The sequence below is a fragment of the Chanodichthys erythropterus genome, chromosome 10 (genome assembly GCF_024489055.1).
Source record: "Chanodichthys erythropterus isolate Z2021 chromosome 10, ASM2448905v1, whole genome shotgun sequence".
Classification (NCBI taxonomy): Eukaryota; Metazoa; Chordata; class Actinopteri; order Cypriniformes; family Xenocyprididae; genus Chanodichthys; species Chanodichthys erythropterus.
The window spans coordinates 40,861,376-40,885,236 of record NC_090230.1 but is presented as its reverse complement, the minus strand read 5'-3'; the positions used below and the strand labels follow the sequence as shown (position 1 = coordinate 40,885,236).

At 36.8% G+C, this 23,861-nt stretch overlaps 1 protein-coding gene across 8 annotated transcripts in view; it reads left to right on the top strand.

Annotated features, from left to right (window-relative positions):
• Nucleotides 1-23,861, top strand: part of stard13a (StAR related lipid transfer domain containing 13a) — an 80,730-nt gene that overhangs the window by 31,948 nt on the left and 24,921 nt on the right. For 3 of the 8 annotated variants that reach the window (XM_067397740.1, XM_067397738.1, XM_067397737.1), the window contains one exon: nt 22,225-22,296. In XM_067397740.1, the coding sequence (XP_067253841.1) occupies nt 22,225-22,296 (72 nt within the window). Of the gene's footprint in view, nt 1-1,678; nt 2,161-12,232; nt 12,331-12,494; nt 12,643-19,967; nt 20,175-22,224; nt 22,297-23,861 lie in introns of those variants that run through there. The other 5 variants (XM_067397742.1, XM_067397735.1, XM_067397736.1 and 2 more) reach the window with 5 other exon arrangements.

Below are 23,861 nucleotides of genomic sequence, written 5' to 3'. Positions count from 1 at the left end.
GTTAAATAAATAAAATATACTATATAATAAATCATTGCAGTTATCACTATTTAAAAACATTTTATACGTAAATGTCTGTATATATATAATATATTTAATTAATATAATATAATATAATATAATATAATATAATATAATATAATATAATATATCATGGTGCGTAATTTGCAGGTGGGATGGGTGGGACATGTCCCCACCACTTTTTGTCAGTGTCGATATTGTCCCCATCACTTTTTGAAACATCTCGAGGCATACAGATGTTCCTAATAGCTACAAAAGAAACATCTCCAGTTGATTAGCAATTCATTCATTTGTGTAATAAGAAGCGATCTGGCACTAGAATGTGTTGTTTTTTCATGCTGAGTGCTCGTTGCCGCTGTTATCAATGGCGGAAGGCAACAGTGTTCTCTTGGTGCTCATGCCGTCTTTGCACATATGAGTGCTTCAATCAATCGCTTAACACCAGTGCAGAGACTCTATTCGTTCCGGTGAAATCAAAAACAAACTGCACACAAATGTGTCCCTGCTATTGATATATAATCACAGATGAACAATTTTGGTTTTAATAACAAAATATATATATATATATAATATATAGATTAGTGGATTAGAACTCAGGACCTCTGGCATGCTTAACAAAAATTCTACCAGCAGTCCATATAAGTAGTCCCCTTGATACATCATCAGTATCTAAAAGTATTGATTATTTCTGGATTGATTGACCCTATAGCAATCTCCCAAGATCAAGCAAATGTGAATGGTCTTGATGGCCAAATATCTTGTGTCTTGACTTTAACTTAACATTTAAAGGTGCTAAAGAGGATGTTTTGTTTTATACATTTTTGCAATATTACTTGAAACTGATAAAAGACTATTTATTAGGTGCACTGAAAGGAATATACATATTACATATATATTAATATACATCATCTGTGCACGAGGTAGGCCCTTAAAAACATCAGCCAATCGTTTACGCGTTCATCGCGTAAACGATTGGCCCTCTTGCTTGTCAATCACTGCCGTGACGTTCCTTGTGCGAGGCGTGCGCGGCTGCGCGCTCCAGTAACTTTCCACACTCCACAGGCGCCGCATGCAATGTTTTTGTCAGGAGACAGGAGTAACAACTGCAGATTATGAGTTACCTGCCGTGAGTCCGACATAATGAATCCACTAACACGACACAGCGAATGCCGGTGGTAAACACTCGTGTTCCAATACTCGTGCACGAGTTTTGGGAGGCGTTCCCTCGAAACAAGCTGTGAAGGAGGGGGGCTGTTCTTACGCATGCGCTCATTTCAAAAACTCACTAACAGTCTTTGGTTTCTCAGTCGACGAAAAGATCCTCTTTATCACCTTTAAGTGCAGTTGTTATTGCTTCAATACCATATTATTCTGTAGTTAGATATTTAGCATGCTAGATATTCTATAGAAAGAAGCACTGAGCTCTCTGATGATATTGCAATACTTTCTTACAGCTCCTTCATTCCCACTGCATCTCACTTTTACTCTTTGTTTCTACTAAGATTTCTTATCTAGCACAAAGTATGTTGGATAGTGTTTTTTCCCCAGGTGCACCATTCATTTCTCTTTTCTTTGGCTGAAACATCCACACGACATGCACACACACACAGACTACTTGAAAAACACACTCTAAAATCACTCTGAAGCAGGTTTTTGGCTGAAGTTCAGTTGGCTGCACAGTGCTTTCTACCCTCCCAACCCTATTGGCTCTTCTCGTGGTCACACGACCATTAAGTGGGTGGTGCAGATGAAAGTGTGCACTCAGATCAGAACTGACTTCATGCCTAGGTGTGTTTGAGTCTTTTTATATTTGTCAGTGTTCAGCGAGTATATGACAAAAAGATCACACTTTGTAGTGTATTTCAGCAGTTCATTCGACTGTGTGTGAAAGTTAAGGGAGTGACAAAATGATAAGTTTGAAGGAAGCAGTTTTGGCTGACTCTGTACCTGAGGACAGTGGAGAGATGGACACAGTGTTGACTGACCTCTTAGACAAGTGCATGGATAGTGAGTGTTTGGGAAGCATGACTCCAGAGACTCAAGATATATACCTCAGACTGGACAGCTACCACAGGCGTTCTGGACTACGCCTGGCCCGTATCATCGCTAGACAACAGCTGCTAAAGAAAATATCCCAAGGTATGAGAAGTGATTTAGGTACATTAACAGTTTGTACTCATCTTTCTTTGCATTTTGGTTATTATTTTTATTTATATCAGAAGTGTATTGTAAATGTTAGGAGATGTTTCTTTGATGTACAGTAAGTATATAACGCTATAACTGGAGAGCATAGAACATTTGGATTTGGAAAATACTTCATATTGTAATCTGTGACTTTTGATTGCAGTCTTTAGAAAATCTGAGCACAGTTTGAGAGTGACATTGAGTTTTTTAAAATCACATGTGTGATTATTAGGGTCTTTTTGTTACAACAATTTAGATATTAAAACGTTTTCATCTGAGGTTTTTCGTTCCTACGAGATGAAACGTGAGTGAAACTTATAACGCATTGAAGTTAAACATGTTCCATAGGCATTATATGTGACCGTTCTCATTTAATGCCTTATTTTTTGTTCTTGTTTACATGAATATGAAGCACTTTGCACTCGGCTTTGACATGCTAAGCCGATCTTCTGTTTTCAGTGGTACAAGACAAAGTTTTCTTGTGTTTTCTAGATGTAAAGAGTCTTTGTGTTTCTGGCACTAGAGAACAGTCTGTCCAAATCCAAAGTATTATCCAAAAATCCACAGTATTATTAATGAATAACCCTTTTATACTTAATGCGTATGATAGCACAATGCATGACAAGTGTTTTCAAAAGGTTAACAGCGCTGCATTATGTTCTTGGAGGTCTAACAGGGCAGTTTGTTTTGGTTTGTCTGCTCATTAACAAGAAGTATTACTGAGAAGCATATATACATGTACAAATATGATTTGTTAAATATGTTTATAATAGTACTACTGATGTTTAGCTTTGGTTTGACAGTGAAATGCTTTAGAGGTCAATAGAAATGCGGTGTGTGGTAGCTTTATTTTTGGCTGAGAATCTGAACACGTACACACACACTTTCTCTTTCTCACACAGCAGCAGGAATCTTTGGACTGCATGCTGGTTACTTTGTCATTCGGCTTGTGGAGGTCTGGATGGCTGGAGAGCTCTTGTGGAATCACGGGCTTATCCAGTCATGACTGTGGCATGTGGATGCATACCTGTATCATGCTGCAGGATATATTCATCTCCATCTTAGACAAGATTATTGATTTGAAATGATTTACATCCCACACTTAATAAGATAGTTTGACATATTATTTATTTGACATATATTTCATTTTTTAGACGGTGAGCTAAGTATAGTAAATGTATGAAATTCAGCTGTTAAGAGATTCTCACTGCTTTTGTCTCAAATCTTAACCTGACCTTTTTTTTGCCTGACTGCAGACTAAGTGTTAGCAGCTGCACCATGAATCGGGTCCAAGAATACCCCATTCCATCAAAAACTAGGCCTGGGGCCTGTCATGTGCAGCACTTTGATAAAGTGGGTCTGCCACTGTGAATGGTTTGAGCTAAGTGTGGATTGAAGGCAATGCCAAACTGAGACTGAAATATGAGCATCTTTTGAGTCCCCTTGATTATGTCTCTTGCACTTTCTTTAGCTTAGTGCATCACAAGTCTGTCTTTGGAGAGGTCTTTTGTCAGGGAGAAGTCAAACTATATTGATGTTGATTCTGATTCACAAACTCTTGATTTGATTCAAATCTGATTTATGGTTCAGTTTGATTTCAATCAGATTCACAAGCTCTCAGACTGATTTCCAGTTCATAAGCTCTCGGACTGATTTGTTTCCGGTTCACAAGCTCTTGATTTGATTTGATTCCAGTTCACAAGCTCTTAATTTGATTGTTGTTATTCTGAATCACAAGCTCTTGATTTGATTTGTATTCTCAATCACTCTTGATTCTGATTTGCAAGCTCTCAATTTGATTTGATTCAGTTTGATTCTGATTCACAAGCTCTCAAATTGATTCGATTTGGGTATATTTTAGTTAGAGGTCCCTATCATACACCCTGCGCAATGCAGCGCCAGGCTTGAAGCAAGTGTTTTAGCCCGACGCAGTTATCATTTTCATGTCCTGCACCACGTTTAAATAGCAAAGGCATTTGCACCTATTTGTGCACCCATGGGTGTGCTGGTCTGAAAACGAGGTGTTCAAGCACATTGCTGGCACGTTACTATTTTGAGGCAACTGAAATAGACTGCGCCATTGACCAACTGACCAACCCATATTTGTTTTGTTATTTAAAGGGGTGGTTCAGTGTTTTTTTTCTAGGCTTGATTGTGTTTTGGGGGCACAGTTTAACATGTCTTAATGCTTAGTTTCTTTTAAAATGCTGTATTTTTCATATATTTTAGCTTTATTCTACACCTCTGTTTCCACTCTCATATGAATGGCTCGTTTGACTTCCTGCTTCTATGAAGCCACTCCCTCCAAAATACGCAATGTGCTCAGATTGGTTGGTAGCTGGTCCAGTGTATCATGATTCGCTGAAGTGTCCGGAAACGCCACGCCCCTTACCATTTGTAGTTATGCACTAAGCTGGAAATGTAAATAATGGCATCTGTATTGCTGAATCAAATTGAGCCGAATCAGACCCAGATGAAGGGGGTAAAGCAGAACCTCTGCAATCGCGTCTTTTAAAGGACTTTTATGAATGGTATTTAATTTAGTATTTGTGTCAAAGTGTTTAGATATGCTGTCACTGCTGTTTGTTAGCTTTCAATATACAGTTTTATCCTGATTAAAGCTTTACTGTAGCCGAATACATGACTGAGTAGTCGCATTTTTGTAAAGGTAGCGTTTAATTTATAGCATGAACAACTGTTTATCTATGAACATAGAAGTTTGTTGGTGTTTGTTGCGCTAGAACTTAGCTAACTGGCTAGCAAAAACGAGTTGCTCTTTGTATATGTCCTTGATGCATTCAAAATAGCAACAGAACTATAACATTACGTTTAAAAGACAAGCATAACCAATAAAATGTACTTACAGTTTGAAGCCAATAAACAGCAAAAAGTGGGAACTGCTTCATCTTTCAGTAATAGCTTTTGTGCAAATCCAGCATTGAACTCGTGTAGATTCAGGAAGCTGTCTTCAGCGCCGCATCCAGTGTAGAAAATATCACAGATAATAATGGGTTCTATATCTTTTGACGCGTCGCGTCGCACAGCTCGCGTTCGGTGTAAACAACTCTTCCGCTTTCATTATGCTGCGCCACATGGCCTCGCCCACTTTGTTGCGTGTTCCCGGGGGCAGTGTTTGTTAATAGCAAGGGTTTATGATGTCACCAACACGGGAAGAAGCTTGTTGTAGTCCAAACAGGCCGTTTTCGTAGGCAATAAAATGCCATAACTTTAAAAGACAATATCTCCATTTGCATTAAACGTTCAACGCTGTAACTTTGCAGATACTGTTTATGCTCAACCAGCAACATTACACACTAACTAAAGTTAAAAAAGGGAAATTGCATGTAACCACCCCTTTAAAGAGCACGTTAGTAATGTGCGCCTATATGCAAGTGCACAACGCGCATACACTCTGCTTATTACACACAGGGATGCGCAGCAGCACACAAACATGCCAAATATTAAAAATAAAAGGATAACAGTGTAAAAGATTATTATTGTGTGCATAAAGATAAAAATGCTTTGGTAGAATCCGGCTTTTCCTGTAGATGGTCTGCTCGCACGCTTTAACCTTGTGCATGAGCAGATCCGTTTCCTTACTAGAGAAGCGTTCAGTTTTTCCACAAATTCCGTAAACAGCGAATCCGCCATGGTGAGAGCGCAACTGGCTTTTAAAGTCCCTGTAAAGTCAATTCTGAGAATTCTTTCTAAACACTTTATAAATGTTACAAATGTATTGCTAAAACACATTACAAAGTGTGTGAATTGAGTAATGCTTAATTGTGAAGTAAGAGCGTTAAACAGTTTTTCACCAAGTCTCTGCTCAGGATTTTTTGGGCGGAGCTAAAACGGGGGTCTAATGACGCACATCGTCCCCCGAGCATAGCCCCGCCCCTAACACTATATAACTGTCGATGACGCACCGAGCGTGGCGCCGCCTCTACAGCGGTTCACTCGCTGTGTCTCGAGTGTCATTACAGTCATACACCCCTTTGTACATTTAGCTAGTAATGCCTTCGTCACGCAAATGCATATAACATGGTTGTTATAATATACAATACAGCTCGGTCTTCTTATTTCCTCCCGTCTCGCGGCACCGTCATTTGTCGACTCGACAACAGTCCAGCAGTAGGCTACGTGCCCACCAATGAGTGTAAGTTACCGAGTTTGCTTATGTTATAATTAGTAGGTAGTCCACAGTAACTTTACTAAAATGTGCAACCCTCAAACGGGATTCTTTTGTTTATATGCATCAGTATGTTTGACTCATTAGACAAGTAAGTTGAGACGGCAGCTCTCGCGAGTGGGTGTGGTTTCAGCGCCGACAGCGGACACGCCCCTAGCGTTTGAGAGCAAAGAGCGCTGCCTATTTTTTCGAGATTTTGATAACTTATTTCATATACTTGCAGATTTTTTTAATCATTCAAATTTGGCTGGGTGGTAAATAACACATTTTTCTGTGGTGTGAAAAGCTCAAAACACATACTTTAAAATGACTTTACAGGGACTTTAAAGGGAATGGGAGATGAGACTCTGATTCGTTTATTGCACGTTACGCCCAAAACAAACCCATTACTCATTAAGAGAATAGAGACAACCCTTTTAGACTATGTGCTGGGCGCGCCGACCATTTTTTCCTGTGCTTAAACTAACAAAAGTGGATTCGAACACGCCCTAAGTGCACTTGTGCCGTGCACTTTAAACCATGCGCTTAGATCATTAAAATAGGGCCCAGAATGTTATTTTTGCTCTCTTTACTTACAGTAAGCTGTAAATTATACAAGGCAGTGTTTTAGAATGATTCAAACCATGTTTGAACAATTCTTTTTTAATTATTCATTAAAAGAACCAGCAAAAAGAGTCGTTCATCAAAATGAACCGGTACATAAGTCATCTTGATCAATATATTATCTTTTGCATTATAAAACAGTCTTTGATTCTGATTGGATGAGCTGCGTTCAAAGCTGTTGTAATTTACTCTACAAACATACACTTGTGACCTCATTACATCAGAAGAAAATCATACAGGTTTGGAAAAATGTTTTTGTATTTAACCAATGACAGAATTGTCATTTTTCAGTAAACTGTTCCTTTAATGTGTGGTTTGCAGCTCTAACAGTTATGTACAAGCCTGCCAACTACTTTCATATTATTTTTGTATTGGAAAGAAAAATGTTTCATCTAAAAACAGTCCTCACCCACGCACAGCATACCTTAGACATTCTTGACTGCACGCAGGTCATGTCTTTATAAGGAAACCTGCCAAATATATAATGAAAAATTAAATACTCCATAATTCTAGATCTATTTATTATTCCTCAATCCATTTTGCCTCATTTATTAGATGCAGTAGTGAATTATTTTTATAATTAAAACTATATTAAATATAACAATATTTGAAATGAGTCATGATCAGTGCCCTTACTAACCCTTGTGTCTCATCCACTCTCTATGCAGAGTGGATTCCTGGATGGTGAATATGTACATTTGTCATATCAGGAGCTGCTGTGGCATGTGTGCGCTTGCTCAACAGCAGTCAGAGAGAGGTAGGGCTGGGCTTCTGTGGGCCAGTGATTCAGTTCAGCCCCTTAATCCAAAAACAATCATCTCTTGTCTACAGCTAGCTAAGCATTTTCAAAACAATGACACATTAAAAAAGCGGGAACTATCTATGTGTTTTTACAGTGGTTAAAAGTGTGGTAGTTTGAAATGTATTTGAATGGAATTTTCTGAAGGTATTAAAATAAGAAGTAAGTATTTCAAAACACTGCTTCAGGAAGCTTCGGAGCATTATGAATCAGCGTGTCGAATCAGCGGTTCAGAGCGCCAAAGTCACGTGATTTCATCAGTTTGACACAAAGTTCCGAATCATGATTTGACACAGAAGAATCATAACGCTCCGAAGCTTCCTGAAGCAGTGTTTTGAAATCGCCCATCACTAAATAAGTTTTGTTTTTTTGGCGCACCAAAAATATTCTCGTCACTTTATAATATTAATATTGAGCTACTGTACTCACATGAACTGATTTAAATATGTTTTTAGTACATTAATGGAACTTGAGAGAGGAAATGTCATTGCTGGCTATGGAGGCCTCACTGAGCCATCGGATTTCAACTAAAATATCTTAATTTGTGTTCTGAAGATTAACGAGTAATAAATGACATTATTTTCATTTTTGGGTGAACTAACCCTTTAAGGCTACAAGAAGATCAGCAAAGCTTATCAGTCAGAATATTGTAGCAAAAGTGGTACAAAAATTTTAATAAGATGGAACTGCAACCATCTCACAGAGACGTCCAGGTCATTCACGGAAGTCAACACCTCGACAGGAGCGTCTTCTGATGAGAAGGGTTGAAGAAAATCAGCATGCAAGTTCACTGCAGTTATCTAAAGAAGTAGAAAGCCAAACTGGGGTGACTGTTTCCCGTGACACAATACGGCGTACACTGCAGAGGAATGGCATGCATTGGTGTCGTCCACGAAAGAAGCCTCTCCTAAAGCCCAGGCACAAAAAAGCCCACCTAGAGTTTGCCAGGGCCCATGCTGACAAAGATGAAGACTACTGGGACTCTATATTCTGGAGTGATGAGACCAAGATAAAGGTTTTTGGAACTGATGGCTTCAAAACTGTATGGCGTCGCAAAGGTGAGGAATACAAAAATGTTGCATGGTGCCTACGGTGAAACATGGTGGTGGCAGTGTCCATCATGAATTCACAGATGTACTGCTCTATACTGAAAGAGAAGATGCTACCATCACTCTGTGCCCTTGGTCGTTGTGCACTTTTCCAATATGACAATGATCCTAAACACACATCTAAGGCCATTGTTGGATTTCTGAAGAAGAACAGGGTGAAAGTGATTCATTGGCTCCTGATCTGAACCCAATTGAACACCTATGGGGAATTCTGAAGAGACAAGTTGAGCATCAGTCTCCATCCAGCATCCAGTCTCTAAAAGAGGTCATTCTTGAAGAATGGAAAAAGATAGATGTTGCAAAATGTTGCCAACTTGTTCATTCCATGCCTAGAAGACTTGCTGCTGTCATAAAAAATCATGGAGGCCATACAAAGTACTAGATGTAGTAGTTTTTTTCTTCTTGTTGTGGGGTGTACTCATTTTTGCATCACCCTAATTTGAGTAAAACTGAAAAATGTGTAATCCAAGTTAAATGATTAACCTTACTTTCATGTTATAAGTTAAACAGATGTTATATTAAACTTAGTCTTGTGATCATTTTGGAAATTGTTTTTGTGTTCATTGAGATATTGTTTAAAATGTTACTTTTCAAAGGGGGTGTACTCATCTACGCTGAGCTCCGTAAGTCAAAGGAGATTTTCAAACTTTTATCGTACATTTTTTAATATATAACATTTATAAAAGCACACTCAAGATTGACATCAAAGTCCTAATGAAATCTGTGACAAGTGGTTTGAGCCTGAATTTGTTGCAGGAAAGTGTGTAGGAGAAAATGAAAAAGCAGTATGTGAGGGATGCAGTGCATGATTTCATGCTCTATAAAGATGGAAAATTAAGACAAAACACTTCTGTAGGATCAGTAAATTGAGTAACTGAATTGTGTAAATGGCATAATAAAGAACCAAGACATAATCAAATACTGTGGTGGTTCTGGTTATTGTTTGTGCGTGTCGTAATTGGTATTTGCATTAATGGTAATTGTTTTAATAAGAAAGGGTGTTACAATGCCATCCACTTTTGTTTTTGTTTGAGATGAAGTTTCAGAGGGCTGACATCTTGAAGTTTTTCCCTTGCTCTTGGTTGCCCTCTGTTGGGTAAAAGATGTATGATCATACATGTCAATCACAGAATATTACTTACTAGCTGTGTTTATTAAGGCAAGAATCAGTATTAATATTGCGCAAACTATTTGAACTAGCCCCAACCCTAATTATTATAATTTGGCACATAACTTGTCCTTACTGTTGGTGCTGCAAACATGACTGATACCTGAAATCATGCAGCTTGTGCTGTCAGAAAGATGCTGGTGAATTCCCTGGTGAATGATAAAATAGTTTAAAAATATTCCATAGTCTTACATTGAAGGAGAGACCTAACTCAAATCAAGAGAGCGGAATATAACAGACCTGAAAGACTTTTGACTTGGGTCAGTTAGCAACACTCAAAACTTCCTTGCAACTGCCTAGTAACCATACAGAACATCCTAGTATACAGAACACTACAGCATAACAACATGCTAAAAAAACACAAAAATCAATAAGAGTAGCCTACAGTTTAATAGATTGTTATTCTTTCACTTCTGACCCTGGTTTCCCTCATGCTATATGATTCCTGCATTCCTGTCTGCCACTTCTGTCACACACACAGCCTCACACGTGCAGCCACATCTTGTTCCCAGAAGGGAATGTGTGAGGACTCTAGGGAGTGTGCCCAGAGCCACTTAGCCCACACTTGACCCTCTGGTATCTCTCTCTCTCACACATACAACAGTCTCTCTTTCTCCTCTGTTGTTATTCTTTTGTGAACCATTCTTCTCCAGTGTTATTCCTCCTCCTATCATTTCACTGCTTGACTGCGCAAGAAAGAGAGGAAAAGTAAATAACAGACAGATCTTTAAAGGCATATATCACCCAAAAATAAAATAAAAAATTGTCATCAGTTACTCATGCACCCTCAAGTTGTTCTAAGCCTGTATGCGTTTCTTTATGTTGAACTCAAAAAAGGTTATTTTAAAGAATGTGGATAACCAAACAGTTGCTGATCCTCATTTACTTCCATTGTATAAAAAATAAAAAAAAAACTTTGGAATTCAAAACTTTGGACTAGAAACTGGTTACCAGTATTCTTCAAAATATCCTCTTTTGTGTTCAGCAGAAGAAAGAAACTCGTATATGTTTAGAACAGCTTGAGGGTGAGTAAATGATGACCGAATTTTTATTTTAGGGTGATCCGATCGTTAATTCCTGCGCTGTATGCAAATTTAATGGAGTTAAATGGAGCTAGTCATCTGTGCGATGTATGTTGGAGTAGAGCTATCATATCTTGCTATAATGTAATATTGCCCTCTCACACATTTATTTTTTAACATTTTTGGAGGAGTAAAATTCACATATGTGGTTTCAACAACCAGATGCATTTACACTTGTCCAGTTTCGTTTCGGAGAGCTTTTTCACCTGGTCTTTTTACTATCGGATAGCTATACAATCAAAGAAAATGCATGAAGTGACCAGGTGTAAACAGGCCCATAGTAAGTGTAGTATTGTAAAGATATATATATATATATATATTTATATATATATATTTATATATATATATATATATATATATATATATATATATATATATATATATATATATATATATATATATATATTTATATATATATATATTTATATATATATATATATATATATATATTTATATATATATATTTATATATATATTTTTTAAATAAAGTCATGCTGAAACTGAGACAGATCTTTTCTTCTGTATTGTGACATACGGATTATCGGGGGAAAAAAAGAAAATACCAGGGAGACGTTTGTCGTTTTCACTGGAAGGTCTAGTTATAATGTTTTGATTATGTAAACATTACAATTATGTTTTTTAAAAAAAATACATAATATACATTTAGAAAATAGATAGGAATTTTAATTTCATGCTGACTTTAAATAATTGCCATGAATTTATATTGTCATTTGTACAGTACTAAAGTCAAAATAAATTAAAATATTATCAACTCAAATAATCATTAATAGTTCTAATTTATTTGCATGGCATGTTTTAGAAATATTGCTCCAATAAATTGAAAACCCCTGCTTTAAAGGCAACATAAAACAATGAATGTAACTTCTGTAATGTGACATATTATGTAAGATGGAAGGTTTGATTGGATCGAAACATTTTGGGCTGTGATATTATCGAGTAGTTTCAGAAAGTTATTACATTTGGATTTTATTGTATTACTATCATTTCTACAGTAATTATTTCTATAGAGCATTTAAAAACAACAGAAATTGAACAAAGTGCTTTTCACATTTCTCCCAGAACTTGAACAGATTTTGTCACTGTCTGGGAACAGGCAGTCGAACAGGTTGCATCTCCAGCTGCGGGTGTGTGTGCATATGATCTGTGGCGCCCTGAAGGTAAAAGCACATTCATTTTCTCACATGTTCATGGGTGAGAAGGAGGGCGGGGGGGCTGAAGACTGTACATGCTCCAGCTGTTTGGAGGAGTGGAGGGGAGGGCGGAAGAGAGACTGGCACGTAAGCGATACAGTCAGGAGGTGAAGTGTAGAGAAAGAGAAACATACAGCTGAGGTCTGCGGTGGAGAGGACCGGCTCTGGAACGGGATCTTCTAGTGGACTGACAGAATAAATCACTGAATGTTCGACTGGAAAATCTGCAATGGTTTTAGGATCTTACCCATGAACACAGCTGCCTGCCGATGCCTAGAGGTACCACAAACCAACTGCATCTTCAATTTACTCTGAAGCCCAAATGGCTAATTTTTTTACTTTATGATATGCATCTGGTTTTTACTATTTGGTCAATTTAAAAAAAAAATTTATTAAATTTTTCTATTTTTTTTCCTTTATTCGAAGTACACAGAGGAAATGTTATTGCTCAAATCATGCTCTTTTATGTCAGTTATGTTTTATTTAAGCGACTTTGTCTCTGATGCTTATTCTAAAATCACTCGGGTTATTTTCCCAGGAGCAAAATCTGATACTTAAACAAAAGTATCCATTTGCTCACCATCTGAACGTATGGCTTGCCTAGGAGAAATAACTGAGATATTTAAATACTTCCTTTATGATTTTTCTTTCTCATGACTGAGTTTGAATATGAAGGACATGGTCCATACTAATGGAATTTCAGAGTCATGTTTAGTTAAACAAGAAACTTCCTTATGATCCCCATGGATGGATGTCAAATCATTTTAGCATGTGTGGGAAAATGGCATTGGTCCATAAGTATTTGTGTGTGTGTGTATTAACCCTGCATGCGCTGATGAGCAATACAGGAACTGTCTGGAGAAACCCCATGGGAGGTGTGTGTGTTTGTGTGTGTGTGAGTATTTAGAGACTGCATGTTTGTGGGAGAGTTTGCATTACAACGCTCAAAAAGGATCATAGTTTTACTGCCTTGGTGGTCTGAGAGTCAAGTTCACACAGTTTAACACACACTGCTACACACTACACTGCTCATTGACACAATTGATAGTTTCAGAACAGAGGTTTACTTTTGCATTTTCAATATCCTGAATGTTTAATTCCAGAATACCTCACATCATGGATGTAAAATGTGTTGTAATTCATGTTGACTGTAAATTAAATAGCATTAGAGTTGTTGTTTTTTAACCTCTGTCTAGCCTATTCACCAGGTATGTTTTATCTGCGTTTAGGGTATGGATTATGATTGAACATTTGTACTATGAAGTTTTTGTTAGCCTTAGAGTGATTAAGTGTTTTTCCATAGGCAACGTGGACTGATGTCTGTGCTGTAGAGGTACTGTATGGGATCTCTTAAGAGCACAGCAGGACTTTTCTGGTAATACATGGCCTAATGGGATTACTGTCAAACATTTATGATTCAGATACAGCTTTGAATGTGCTGTATAGCACTCGCATTCATGATAGCATAACAGAGCTGAACAGTATCACAAAGATTGAGATTACACACACACACACACACACACACACACACACACACACACACACACATTCTCTGCATGGTCTTAATATGTATGTGTTTGAGAATATATGGTAAAATAGTTTGCATTGGTTGGAGCAATGGGTTTGAATCCTGCTTGCAACATTTCACCATCATGTTATTTCTTTTATTTACTTGTTCATTTGAAACATTTCTTGGAAAAATTATTTAATGTTTACTTAATTAAGAAATACTTCCTTTATACTTTTTACTAACTGAAAAAGCCCATTCACAAACATTATGAAAACTATAATTATATTAGCATCCCCACCAACACACAGTAATATTCTTTAGTGAATAAAATCATTATAGAGATATTTCACCCAAAAATGAAAATTCTGTCATCATTTACTCGCCCTCAAGTTGTTCCAAACCTGTCTAAATTTCTTTGTTCTGCTGAACACAAAGGAAGATATTTGGAAGAATGTTTGTAACCAACCAGATGTCGCCCCCCCCCCCCCCCATTGACTACCATAGTAGAGAAAAAAAAATAGTCGAGTGGATTCCAATTGGCTGTGGCTTGGTCGATATTTTTGTTCATCAGCTGAAAAATATAATTCTGAAAGTAATTCCAATGATATTTGTGCTAACGTTTAAGAGCGTTATTAAAGATCAGATAACTTTGATCAAATGTTCTATCAATATTACTGGAAGAACGTTTGTTCTTAACCTTGAGAGAACCTTGCCAGAATGTTAGCTCGGAAAGCAGGAATAGAACCAGAACTAAAGGTGTATGTGAGTAAAGAAGAAAAAACCCCAGAAAGAATGCAAAGACCTGAGAGAGTCATTTGTGGGCCGAGGTGACTTTTAAGGACACAGGACCTGTGTTCTTATATAATCAGAGATCTTGCCTGCTCAATCAAAACAAGAATGCCTTTGATTGTGCCCCGCGCCCTGTGGCATCCAGGCTCTGTGTGGCATCCGTGCCTGCTGCTCTCTCTCATGGCGTTCTGCCTGTTGTCACGTCGAGGTGATCAGGAATGCCTGGGTCACGAGGGGCTGCGTGTCCTGGCTGCTGGGATTAGATGCCATAGCAGCGTAACCCTATGCAGAGGTGATTGCTTTGTGTTTGTTTCTGTGACTTTTTTTTTTACCAGCAGCTCTCTGTGGTTTATTGTGTGAGTTGTGTGACTTTGGCTGACTCATGATGCTGCTTTGCTTTAGGTTATGTTGAGGTATATTGTTTTGGGCACCCTTTGTATTGGTTTGGTCCTTTGGTTCTTGGCAGGGGACATTAGATATTAATGGTATGTGTTAATTAAACTCTTGACTTCACAGCAGTTCTTTATTCCCACACTCTAAGGACTTAGGCCTTCCCAAATTCCCCTCTGAGCTTTAGAAGGTCCCAGAGTCTCTTTAAAGTTCTGCAAAACAAGCCCAGTGGTTGGGCTTCATTTGAGCGCTTCATTACATGTTGTTGTTACTACTGATCTGAGAACCATGCCTTTTTTTTGTAATATTGAAGGCAAGCAGGAAGTTGAGATTAACCAATTGTAAATCATTATAAAAGAGCACTTTTTATAAGGGGTGTAACGTTATATTGATATAGTACAATATTAAAATGCGACAATATGTATCAGTGATGTGACCGATATGTATCGTGATACAGAGTTAGTTTTATCCACGACTCAACTTACTGTATTTACAAGGGATAGTTCACCCAAATATGAAAATTCTGTTATCATATACTCACCCTCATGTTGTTTCAAATTAAATTTTTGTTCATATTCCAAACATTAAGATATTTTTTTTTTATAAAATCTGAATGATTTCTGCATTTCTTTCCCTCTGTTTAAGTTGGATGAGTCTTGATTTATCCACATTTATTTGTTTGTGGAAAAGTTGGCATTACCATGCAGTTGGAGGGGAGGGGTTGAAAAATATGATTAATTGGTGATGTCAACTGGAAAGAGAAGTAATTTTTGGTGACGTAAAAAATACATTTTAATGTATGATTACATTTTTTTCTTAAATCAGGTCAATCTTGACCGTGTTGACTTGATATCATGTACTAATATGACATCCTCTTGATTCACAACTTCAGTAGATGTTTATGACTATCACAAATGATCATAAAAGCTCATGTAATGTCATCTTTTATGCATGCTAATGTCCTTAATTACACACCATTACACTTTAAATTCCTCGGCTACTTGCATGGATGTGTCTGTCGATAATCGACTCCTTGTGCGATCCAAAAGCCCAATGCTTTATTTAACTCTGTCAATGTGAACAAACAAACAAACCATTAAAACAGAACAAACATCCACAGTGGTGACATGGGGGGCTTTTCCTGCCTATGACAGCATGGTTGGCTGCTCCCGCTGAGCGTTGTTTCTTGTGTTTGCACTCTGTAAAAGTGTGTCTTTCTCTAATTGCTTCCATGTGTGTGTGATTCTGAGTGCTGAACTAGTATTGAATGAACATTTAAAGGTGCCCTAGAACTTTTTTTTAAAAGATGTAATATAAGTCTAAGGTGTCTCCTGAATGTGTCTGTGAAGTTTCAGCTCAAAATACCCCATAGATTTTTTTAAATTATTTTTTTTATCTGCCTATTTTAAAGCATATTTAGAAACGAGCCTATTTCAGGTTGCGGCCCCTTTAAATCGCGCGGTCTCCGCCCCCTCCCGAGCGCTCGACTCTATCACAGCATAAACAAAGTTTACACAGCTAATATAACCCTCAAAATGGATCTTTACAAAGTGTTCGTCATGCATACTGAATGCATGCATCGGATTGTGTGAGTATTGTATTTATCTGGGTGTTTACATTTGATATTGAATGAGTTTGAGGCTATGCTCTGTGGCTAACTGGCTAACACTACACTGTTGGAGAGATTTATAAAGAAAAAAAGTTGTTTTTTATGAATTATACAGACGGCAAGTGTTTAAAAATGAAAATAGCGATGGCTCTTTTGTCTCCGTGAATACAGTAAGAAACGATGGTAACTTTAACCACATTGAACAGTACATTAGCAACATGCTAACAAAACATTTAGAAAGACAGTTTAAAAAAATCACTAAAAATATCATGTTATCATGGAACTTGTCAGTTATTATTGCTCTATCTGCCATTTTTCGCTGTTTTCCTTGCTTGCTTACCTAGTCTGATTATTCAGCTGTGCACATCCAGACGTTCTGCCCTTGTGTAATGCCTCAATCATGGGCTGGCATATGCAAATATTGGGGGCGTACACCCCGACAGTTACGTAACAGTCGGTATTATGTTGAGATTCGCCTGTTTTTCTGGAGGTCTTTTAAACAAGTGAGATTTATATAAGAAGGAGGAAACAATAGAGTTTGAAACTCACTGTATGTCTTTTCCATGTACTGAACTCTTGTTATTCAACTATGCCAAGATAAATTCAATTTTTAATTCTAGGGCATCTTTAACATACAAGGGATTATTATGTGTAACTTAATTTAGAGATGCTTTAAATAGTAAAGGAGCTATATTCTACATATATTCATGATATATTGATTGATATACAGTTTATGTGACTATAGTGGTTCAACCTTAATGTTATGAAGCGACGAGAATACTTTTTGCGCACCAAAAAAACAAAATAACAACTGTATTTAACAATATCTAGTGATGGGTGATTTCAAAACACTGCTTCATGAAGCTTTGAAGCTTTACGAATCTTTTGTTTTGAATTAGTGGTTTGGAGTGTGTATCAAAAGTCACGCCCCCAGTGGTGAACCATTGAAATTTCAAAACACTTATGGCGTAACAAAGCCTCATTTACTAAAATCACGTGACTTTGGCAGTTTGAAACACGCTCCAAACCACTGGTTCGAAACAAAAGATTCGTAAAGCTTCGAAGCTTCATGAAGCAGTGTTTTGAAATCGCCCATCACAAGATATTGTTGAATAAAGTCATTATTTTGTTTTTTGGAGCACAAAAAGTATTCTCGTCGCTTCATAATATTAATGTTGAACCACTGTAGTCATGAACTGTTGTAAATATGTCTTTAGTATCATGGGCATTGAAAGTGTTAGTTATCTTGCTGGCAATAGAGGCCTCACTGAGCCATCGTATTTTATCAAGATGAACGAAGCTCTTGCGCGTGTGGAACAACATGAGGGTGAGTAATTAATGAGAGAATTTTAATTTTTGGGTGAACTAACCCTTTAATATGGGCTCAAGGTTGAGACGTCATAACTATAATGATTTCTGAATGAGCAGTTTTAAGAATGAGCTCTGTGTTGCAAATGTTAGCAAATGTCTATATAGTAGGGTGACCATATGTGCCATTTTCCCAGGACGCGTCCTGTCCAGGATTTCTAAATTGCCTAAAATGGCTTGAGCCCTTGCCTCTTTAATCGTGAAAGTGGTCATATTGATGTGCCCCCGGAACATGATTTAGGAACGCGATTTTTAAACAGAGTTCTCTGCAAGCCACTGTTCTTATTGACAGTCTTCATGCAATGCATTAAAATGTTGTCGTATTTGCAATGCTTTGACCGTTCTCTGTAGATCCAGCCTTCTCGCAAGCCACGATTGGTCGATTATGTATAATGCACGCTATTGGTAAAATAATTTTTTAGTAGTCATTACCTTCTGCAAATATGAAAACAAAACCAAAACTACATTTTATGCAACTTGGACATCCTGGACAGGACGCGTCCTGGGAAAATGGCACATATAGTCACCCTACTATATAGTATCATCTGTTCAAAGAGCAAAAAAAAATTCCATAACGTGTCCCTTTACTGCATGCTTTAGATGAGCAGAGGAAATGACACATGAGTGTGCTGTGAAGGGAATTTGTGTCTCTCTGACTTGGACTTGTGTTTGTCAGTGGTATTATTGTATATCAGTAATTCATACCCCTCAGGGGAGAGCTAATCACTGGGATTCTGCTGTAGACCAAAGTGTGAGGAATTCCTGTCCTGCTGCCAGGAACAGGCCGAACTGTGGAATGACAATGTCAGATTAGAAACATACAGAATAAAAAACGCCAGACGGGGATTTATGTATCAACATATTGTTCTTGAACAAATTTGGTGACACATCCACATGTTTCAAAACAAAAAGATTTTGTGCCTAGTTTTTGTTCTTTTTGACTAAATCATGTGTGAAATCCTAGTTAGCGGAACAGCTTCTGTCAGTCAATGTTGGCATTATCTGCTGGCTCTACTCAATAAAACACACACAGAACATCTTTTATCATCTCAGCTGCCTGGTGTTTTTTTTTTTTTTTTTTCACATCATGGTGAATGGAGGAACACATAGAGAAAGAATGAATAGCTTTCCAGAGCCCTTTATTGACTACTTAAAATATTTCATAGAAGTTGGAGCCATGGTGCAGCATTTGGTCCATGTGCTCCAGATTTATTGAGTTGTTGTACCCATTCCCTCTTCTCTCTTCCAATAATTTCCTGTCTTTTTCCACTATAACTATAAAGTTTTTTTTGAAGAAAATGTGAAAAAAAATAATACTATAGTTTTTACTATAGTAAACTTGTATTGGGTAAAGTCATTTGTTTATTTTACTAGAGTTGTTACATTACCACGACAAATTAATTCAAGTACTATAGTATGGTTAAAAAAACACTATAAATTACTATGGTATTCATGTGGGGTGTTGGCTCATTGCCTCCATAAAGCTAGAATGTTGGCTGAATGGTGGTTGCCAGTTTGTTGCTACACTCTAAAAAATACTGGGTTAAAAACAACCCAAGTTGGGTTAAATATGGACAAACCCAGCAGATTGGGTTAAAGGGCACCTATTATGCCCTCTTTCACAAGATGTAAGTCTCTAGTCTGGTCAAGTTTCGGCTTAAATACCCCACAAATTTGCCCTATTTGGGGGTGAGCAAAAACTATACTGCTGGCTAAAAAAAATATAATCCAAAATTGGTTTAAAAAAATGGCAGGGTGAAAACAACCCAATCCCTGGGTTGGTTTTGTCCATATTTAACCCAGCATTTTTTAGAGTGATATGATTGTTAATGTGTTCTGGGTGCTATGCAGTTGCTAGAGTATTCAGGGTGGTTGCAAGGCCTCAAAAGGTATAAAGAGAAAGGCTGAGGAAGAGGAAAATGAAGGCAGGCCTAAAGACTGAGAGGATGAGCACATCAGCCAGAGGGAGGATGTTCAAGAGCGAGTGAGAGACGACAAAAGAAAAAGTTCAGGGCAGAGGAGCAGGCAGCTATCTGAGGCAGCTGTGGACAAAACTGGACTTTTTGAGACCTTGGAGGAAAAGGGATGCTCAGATCTGAGGGACACACATGTTTTCTCTTCATAATAAAGTGATGAGAACAACCAGTAAGTGTATGAACCACTGTTAGAGTTTATCTACAGATGGATGGAAGGCGCTGTGTGTGTATCAAGGGTTATGTGTTCAGTGTTGTGTTCTGAGGGAGATTTCTTCAGACTGTGAGTGGTTTCCATTCAGCAAATGTGTAATTTAGCACAAGTATGCAGAGAATCTTGTAAGAAAAGGATATAATTGTCAGATTGTGGTGAGGTCATTTCCTGACCCGTCTACTTTTATGGTGGCTTATTTTGAGAGACTCTTTGTTTTTGTACTCTCTTATTTCATCTCTTGTGGATCATTCTAAAAGGACAGTTTTTTTTTTTTTTTGTGCTGTTTTGTATTGAAAAAGTGAATATGTGTAGAAAAATGTTTGTAAAATTTGCTGTCTCCAGTCTGTCTGTCTCCATTCAATTGTCCTTTTACCGATAAATGGTGTGCGTAATGATGTCATCCTTTAAAAAATGCATTGTACATTTTGTTGTATTTCTTAAAAAATCTGCCTTTGAGCCGTTTCCATACATAATTTTGCATATATCGCAAATTATTTTGTATCGTTCGCATCTCAAATAATATACAGAGTAATGAGACAACTGAAATTCGCTAGTTTACAGCTTACTATTTTCAAAAATAATATTATTCAATTAGGAAATATTAGGAAATATCAGAAGACAATGGCGAGGTTGAGTAGCTTGATTGTCAGGAATGAATATTCAACAATATCATTGATTTGACAGCACTGACACTATTGGATGAGAACTGAACTGAGCTGGATGATGACAACACTGTTTTCTCCAGAACTGCTTTATAGATTAAATTAACTGATTTAATAATTGATGATCTTTACAACAGAACTGAATCAACACTGAACGAACTTCAGCTGAACAATGACACTATTTTCTTTTAGAGCTGCTATACAGCCAAAATGATTTTTCAGGAAAAAAAAAAAAAAAAAAAAAATATATATATATATATATACAGTACAGTCCAAAAGTTTGGAACCACTAAGATTTTTAATGTATTTAAAAGAAGTTTCGTCTGCTCACCAAGGCTACATTTATTTAATTAAAAATACAGTAAAAACAGTAATATTGTGAAATATTATTACAATTTAAAATAACTATTTTCTATTTGAATATATTTCACAAAGTAATTTATTCCTGTGATGCAAAGCTGAATTTACTCCAGTCTTCAGTGTCACATGATCCTTCAGAAATCATTCTAATATGCTGATTTGCTGCTCAAGAAACATTTAATGTGTACAATTGTACAAAATATTTGTGTACAATATTTTTTTTCAGTATTATTTGATGAATAGAAAGTTCAAAAGAACAGTGTTTATCTGAAATCTAATCTTTTGTAACATTATAAATGTCTTTACTGCCACTTTCGATTGATTTAATGCATCCTTGCTGAATAAAAGTATTAATTTCTTTAATTTCTTTTAAAAAAAATAAAAATAAAAATTCTTACTGACCCCAAACTTTTGAACGGCAGTGTATAATGCTACAGAAGCTTTGTATTTCTGATAAATGCTGTTCTTTTGAACTTTCTATTCATCAAGGAATCCTGAAAAGTACACAACTGTTTTCAACATTGAAAATAATCATAAATGTTTCTTGAGCAGCAAATCAGCATATTAGAATGATTTCTGAAGGATCATGTGACACTGAAGACTGGAGTAATGATGCTGAAAATTCAGCTTTGCATCACAGGAATAAATTACTTTGTCAAATATATTTAAATAGTACACAGTTATTTTAAATTGTAATAATATTTCACAATATTACTGTTTTTTACTGTATTTTGAATTAAATAAATGTAGCCTTGGTGAGCAGACGAAACTTCTTTTAAAAACATTAAAAATCTTAGTGGTTCCAAACTTTTGGACTGTACTGTGTGTGTATATATATATATATATATATATATATATATATATATATATATATATATATATGTATATGTGTCTGTGTGTGTGTGTCCATGAGCATGTGTGTGAGATCAGGTTGAAATTGATTAATAGATAAACTGCTGAAGAATCGTATCATTGTTTCTTTTCAGAAATCGAGGCAAAGGAAGCATGTGACTGGCTGAGGGCGGCGGGATTCCCACAGTATGCCCAACTTTATGAGGGTAAGAAATGGGATTAATATCTATAAACATACACACAGATGTCAAAGAATTGTTCGTTGATTCAGTGGCTTCAACAAACGTCTGCAGTGTGGTCGCAGCTGTGAAGTTAAGTGACGGTAAAAAATCAGGAATGCAGTAGGGTGAGAGAGAGAGAGAGAGAGAGAGAGAGAGATGACTGTTGCTTTGAGTTTGAGATCACACCTATCCCATCCCACCTCAGCTGGGCGGACAAAAGCCAAGCAGTGATCACAGGCTGAATTATTCTTGATTTTCCGCTTCAGACATATGGAATTAAAAACAGCATTTATACAGCTGTGTGCTCCATTTGTCAGCATGTTTTTTTTCTTCCCTCTTTATCTTTTCTGGTCATTTTAGGGCCACGTCGAGCTATTTGCAGACTAGAGTTTCTATCCAAAGGGAGGAAGAGGTCATGGGAAAAAGTCTTCATTATCACTGCCGGGAAAATACAGTCCTTTGCCTCAGTCTTCCGCATAGGCCAACAAAGGGGTTGAGAGGATACTGTTCTCTCTGCCTCTCTCTCTCTGTTCCCCTGACTCCTCCTTATGATGCTTTACGTCAATGAGCGATAAAATGTCAACAATTCTATATTTAATGCCGTGTAAATTCAGAGCTCGGCTCTCATGAGAAAATGGAAGAAGCTCTCTTTGGCCTTGTGAGGTCATTATGCCATCATGACATAAATGAACTCCCAGATTCCACTGGGAAAATACCTTAGTGTTCATCTTGATCTGTCTTCCCTCCTTTTTGCTAATTGTCCGCATTTGTTTGAGTCATTCTGAGTGAGATATGCGATAACCCCAGGTTCGGTTTCAGAGCTTGTCTGCTGTGTGTAATGTAATCAGTGAAAGAGCGTCTGCCAGAGATTGCACTTTCTTTATAAGAATTATACCACAGCTGCTATGGGTCTGTGATCCTCTGCAGAACCTCCGGAGATGTCTGGCTGGACAAACTAGAAACATTTTATCCAGTTATCTCTCTATCTGTTTATTTCTCCCTTTCTGTTTTAATTCATGACTGTGATTTGCTATGTCTTGAAAATAACATTAAAGGACTAGTTCACTTTCAAACAGTGTTAATTTTGACAGCAAATTTTGATTTAGTTTTAGTCATAGTCTTTTGACTAAAATGCCATTTAGTTTTAGTCATATTTTAGTCATTGGAAATTGTTTTAGTTTTAGTCTAGTTTTAGTCGACTAAATATCATAAGATTTTAGTCAACTAAATCTACAAATTCAGTACTTTTCAGGGATTGACACACTTATCTTTGAGGTAGGCTACTATTATAGATTTCATTTAAAAAATTTTATTAGATTTGATTTTTAGTTTTTCCTGCTTTCATTGTAATTTTAGTTAAAGGTTTAAGTATTTTTTGTGTTTGTCTTTTAGTTTTTATTTGTTTATTTTAATACCTCAGGTTAAGCTAAAGCTTAGAAACTATTAAATAAAATAAGTTTACATTTTTATATATTTATCTTTTATTTCAGTTAATGTTTATTTCAAGTAATGAAGATTTCTTTGGTTTTAGGTTTAGTGAACTATAATAA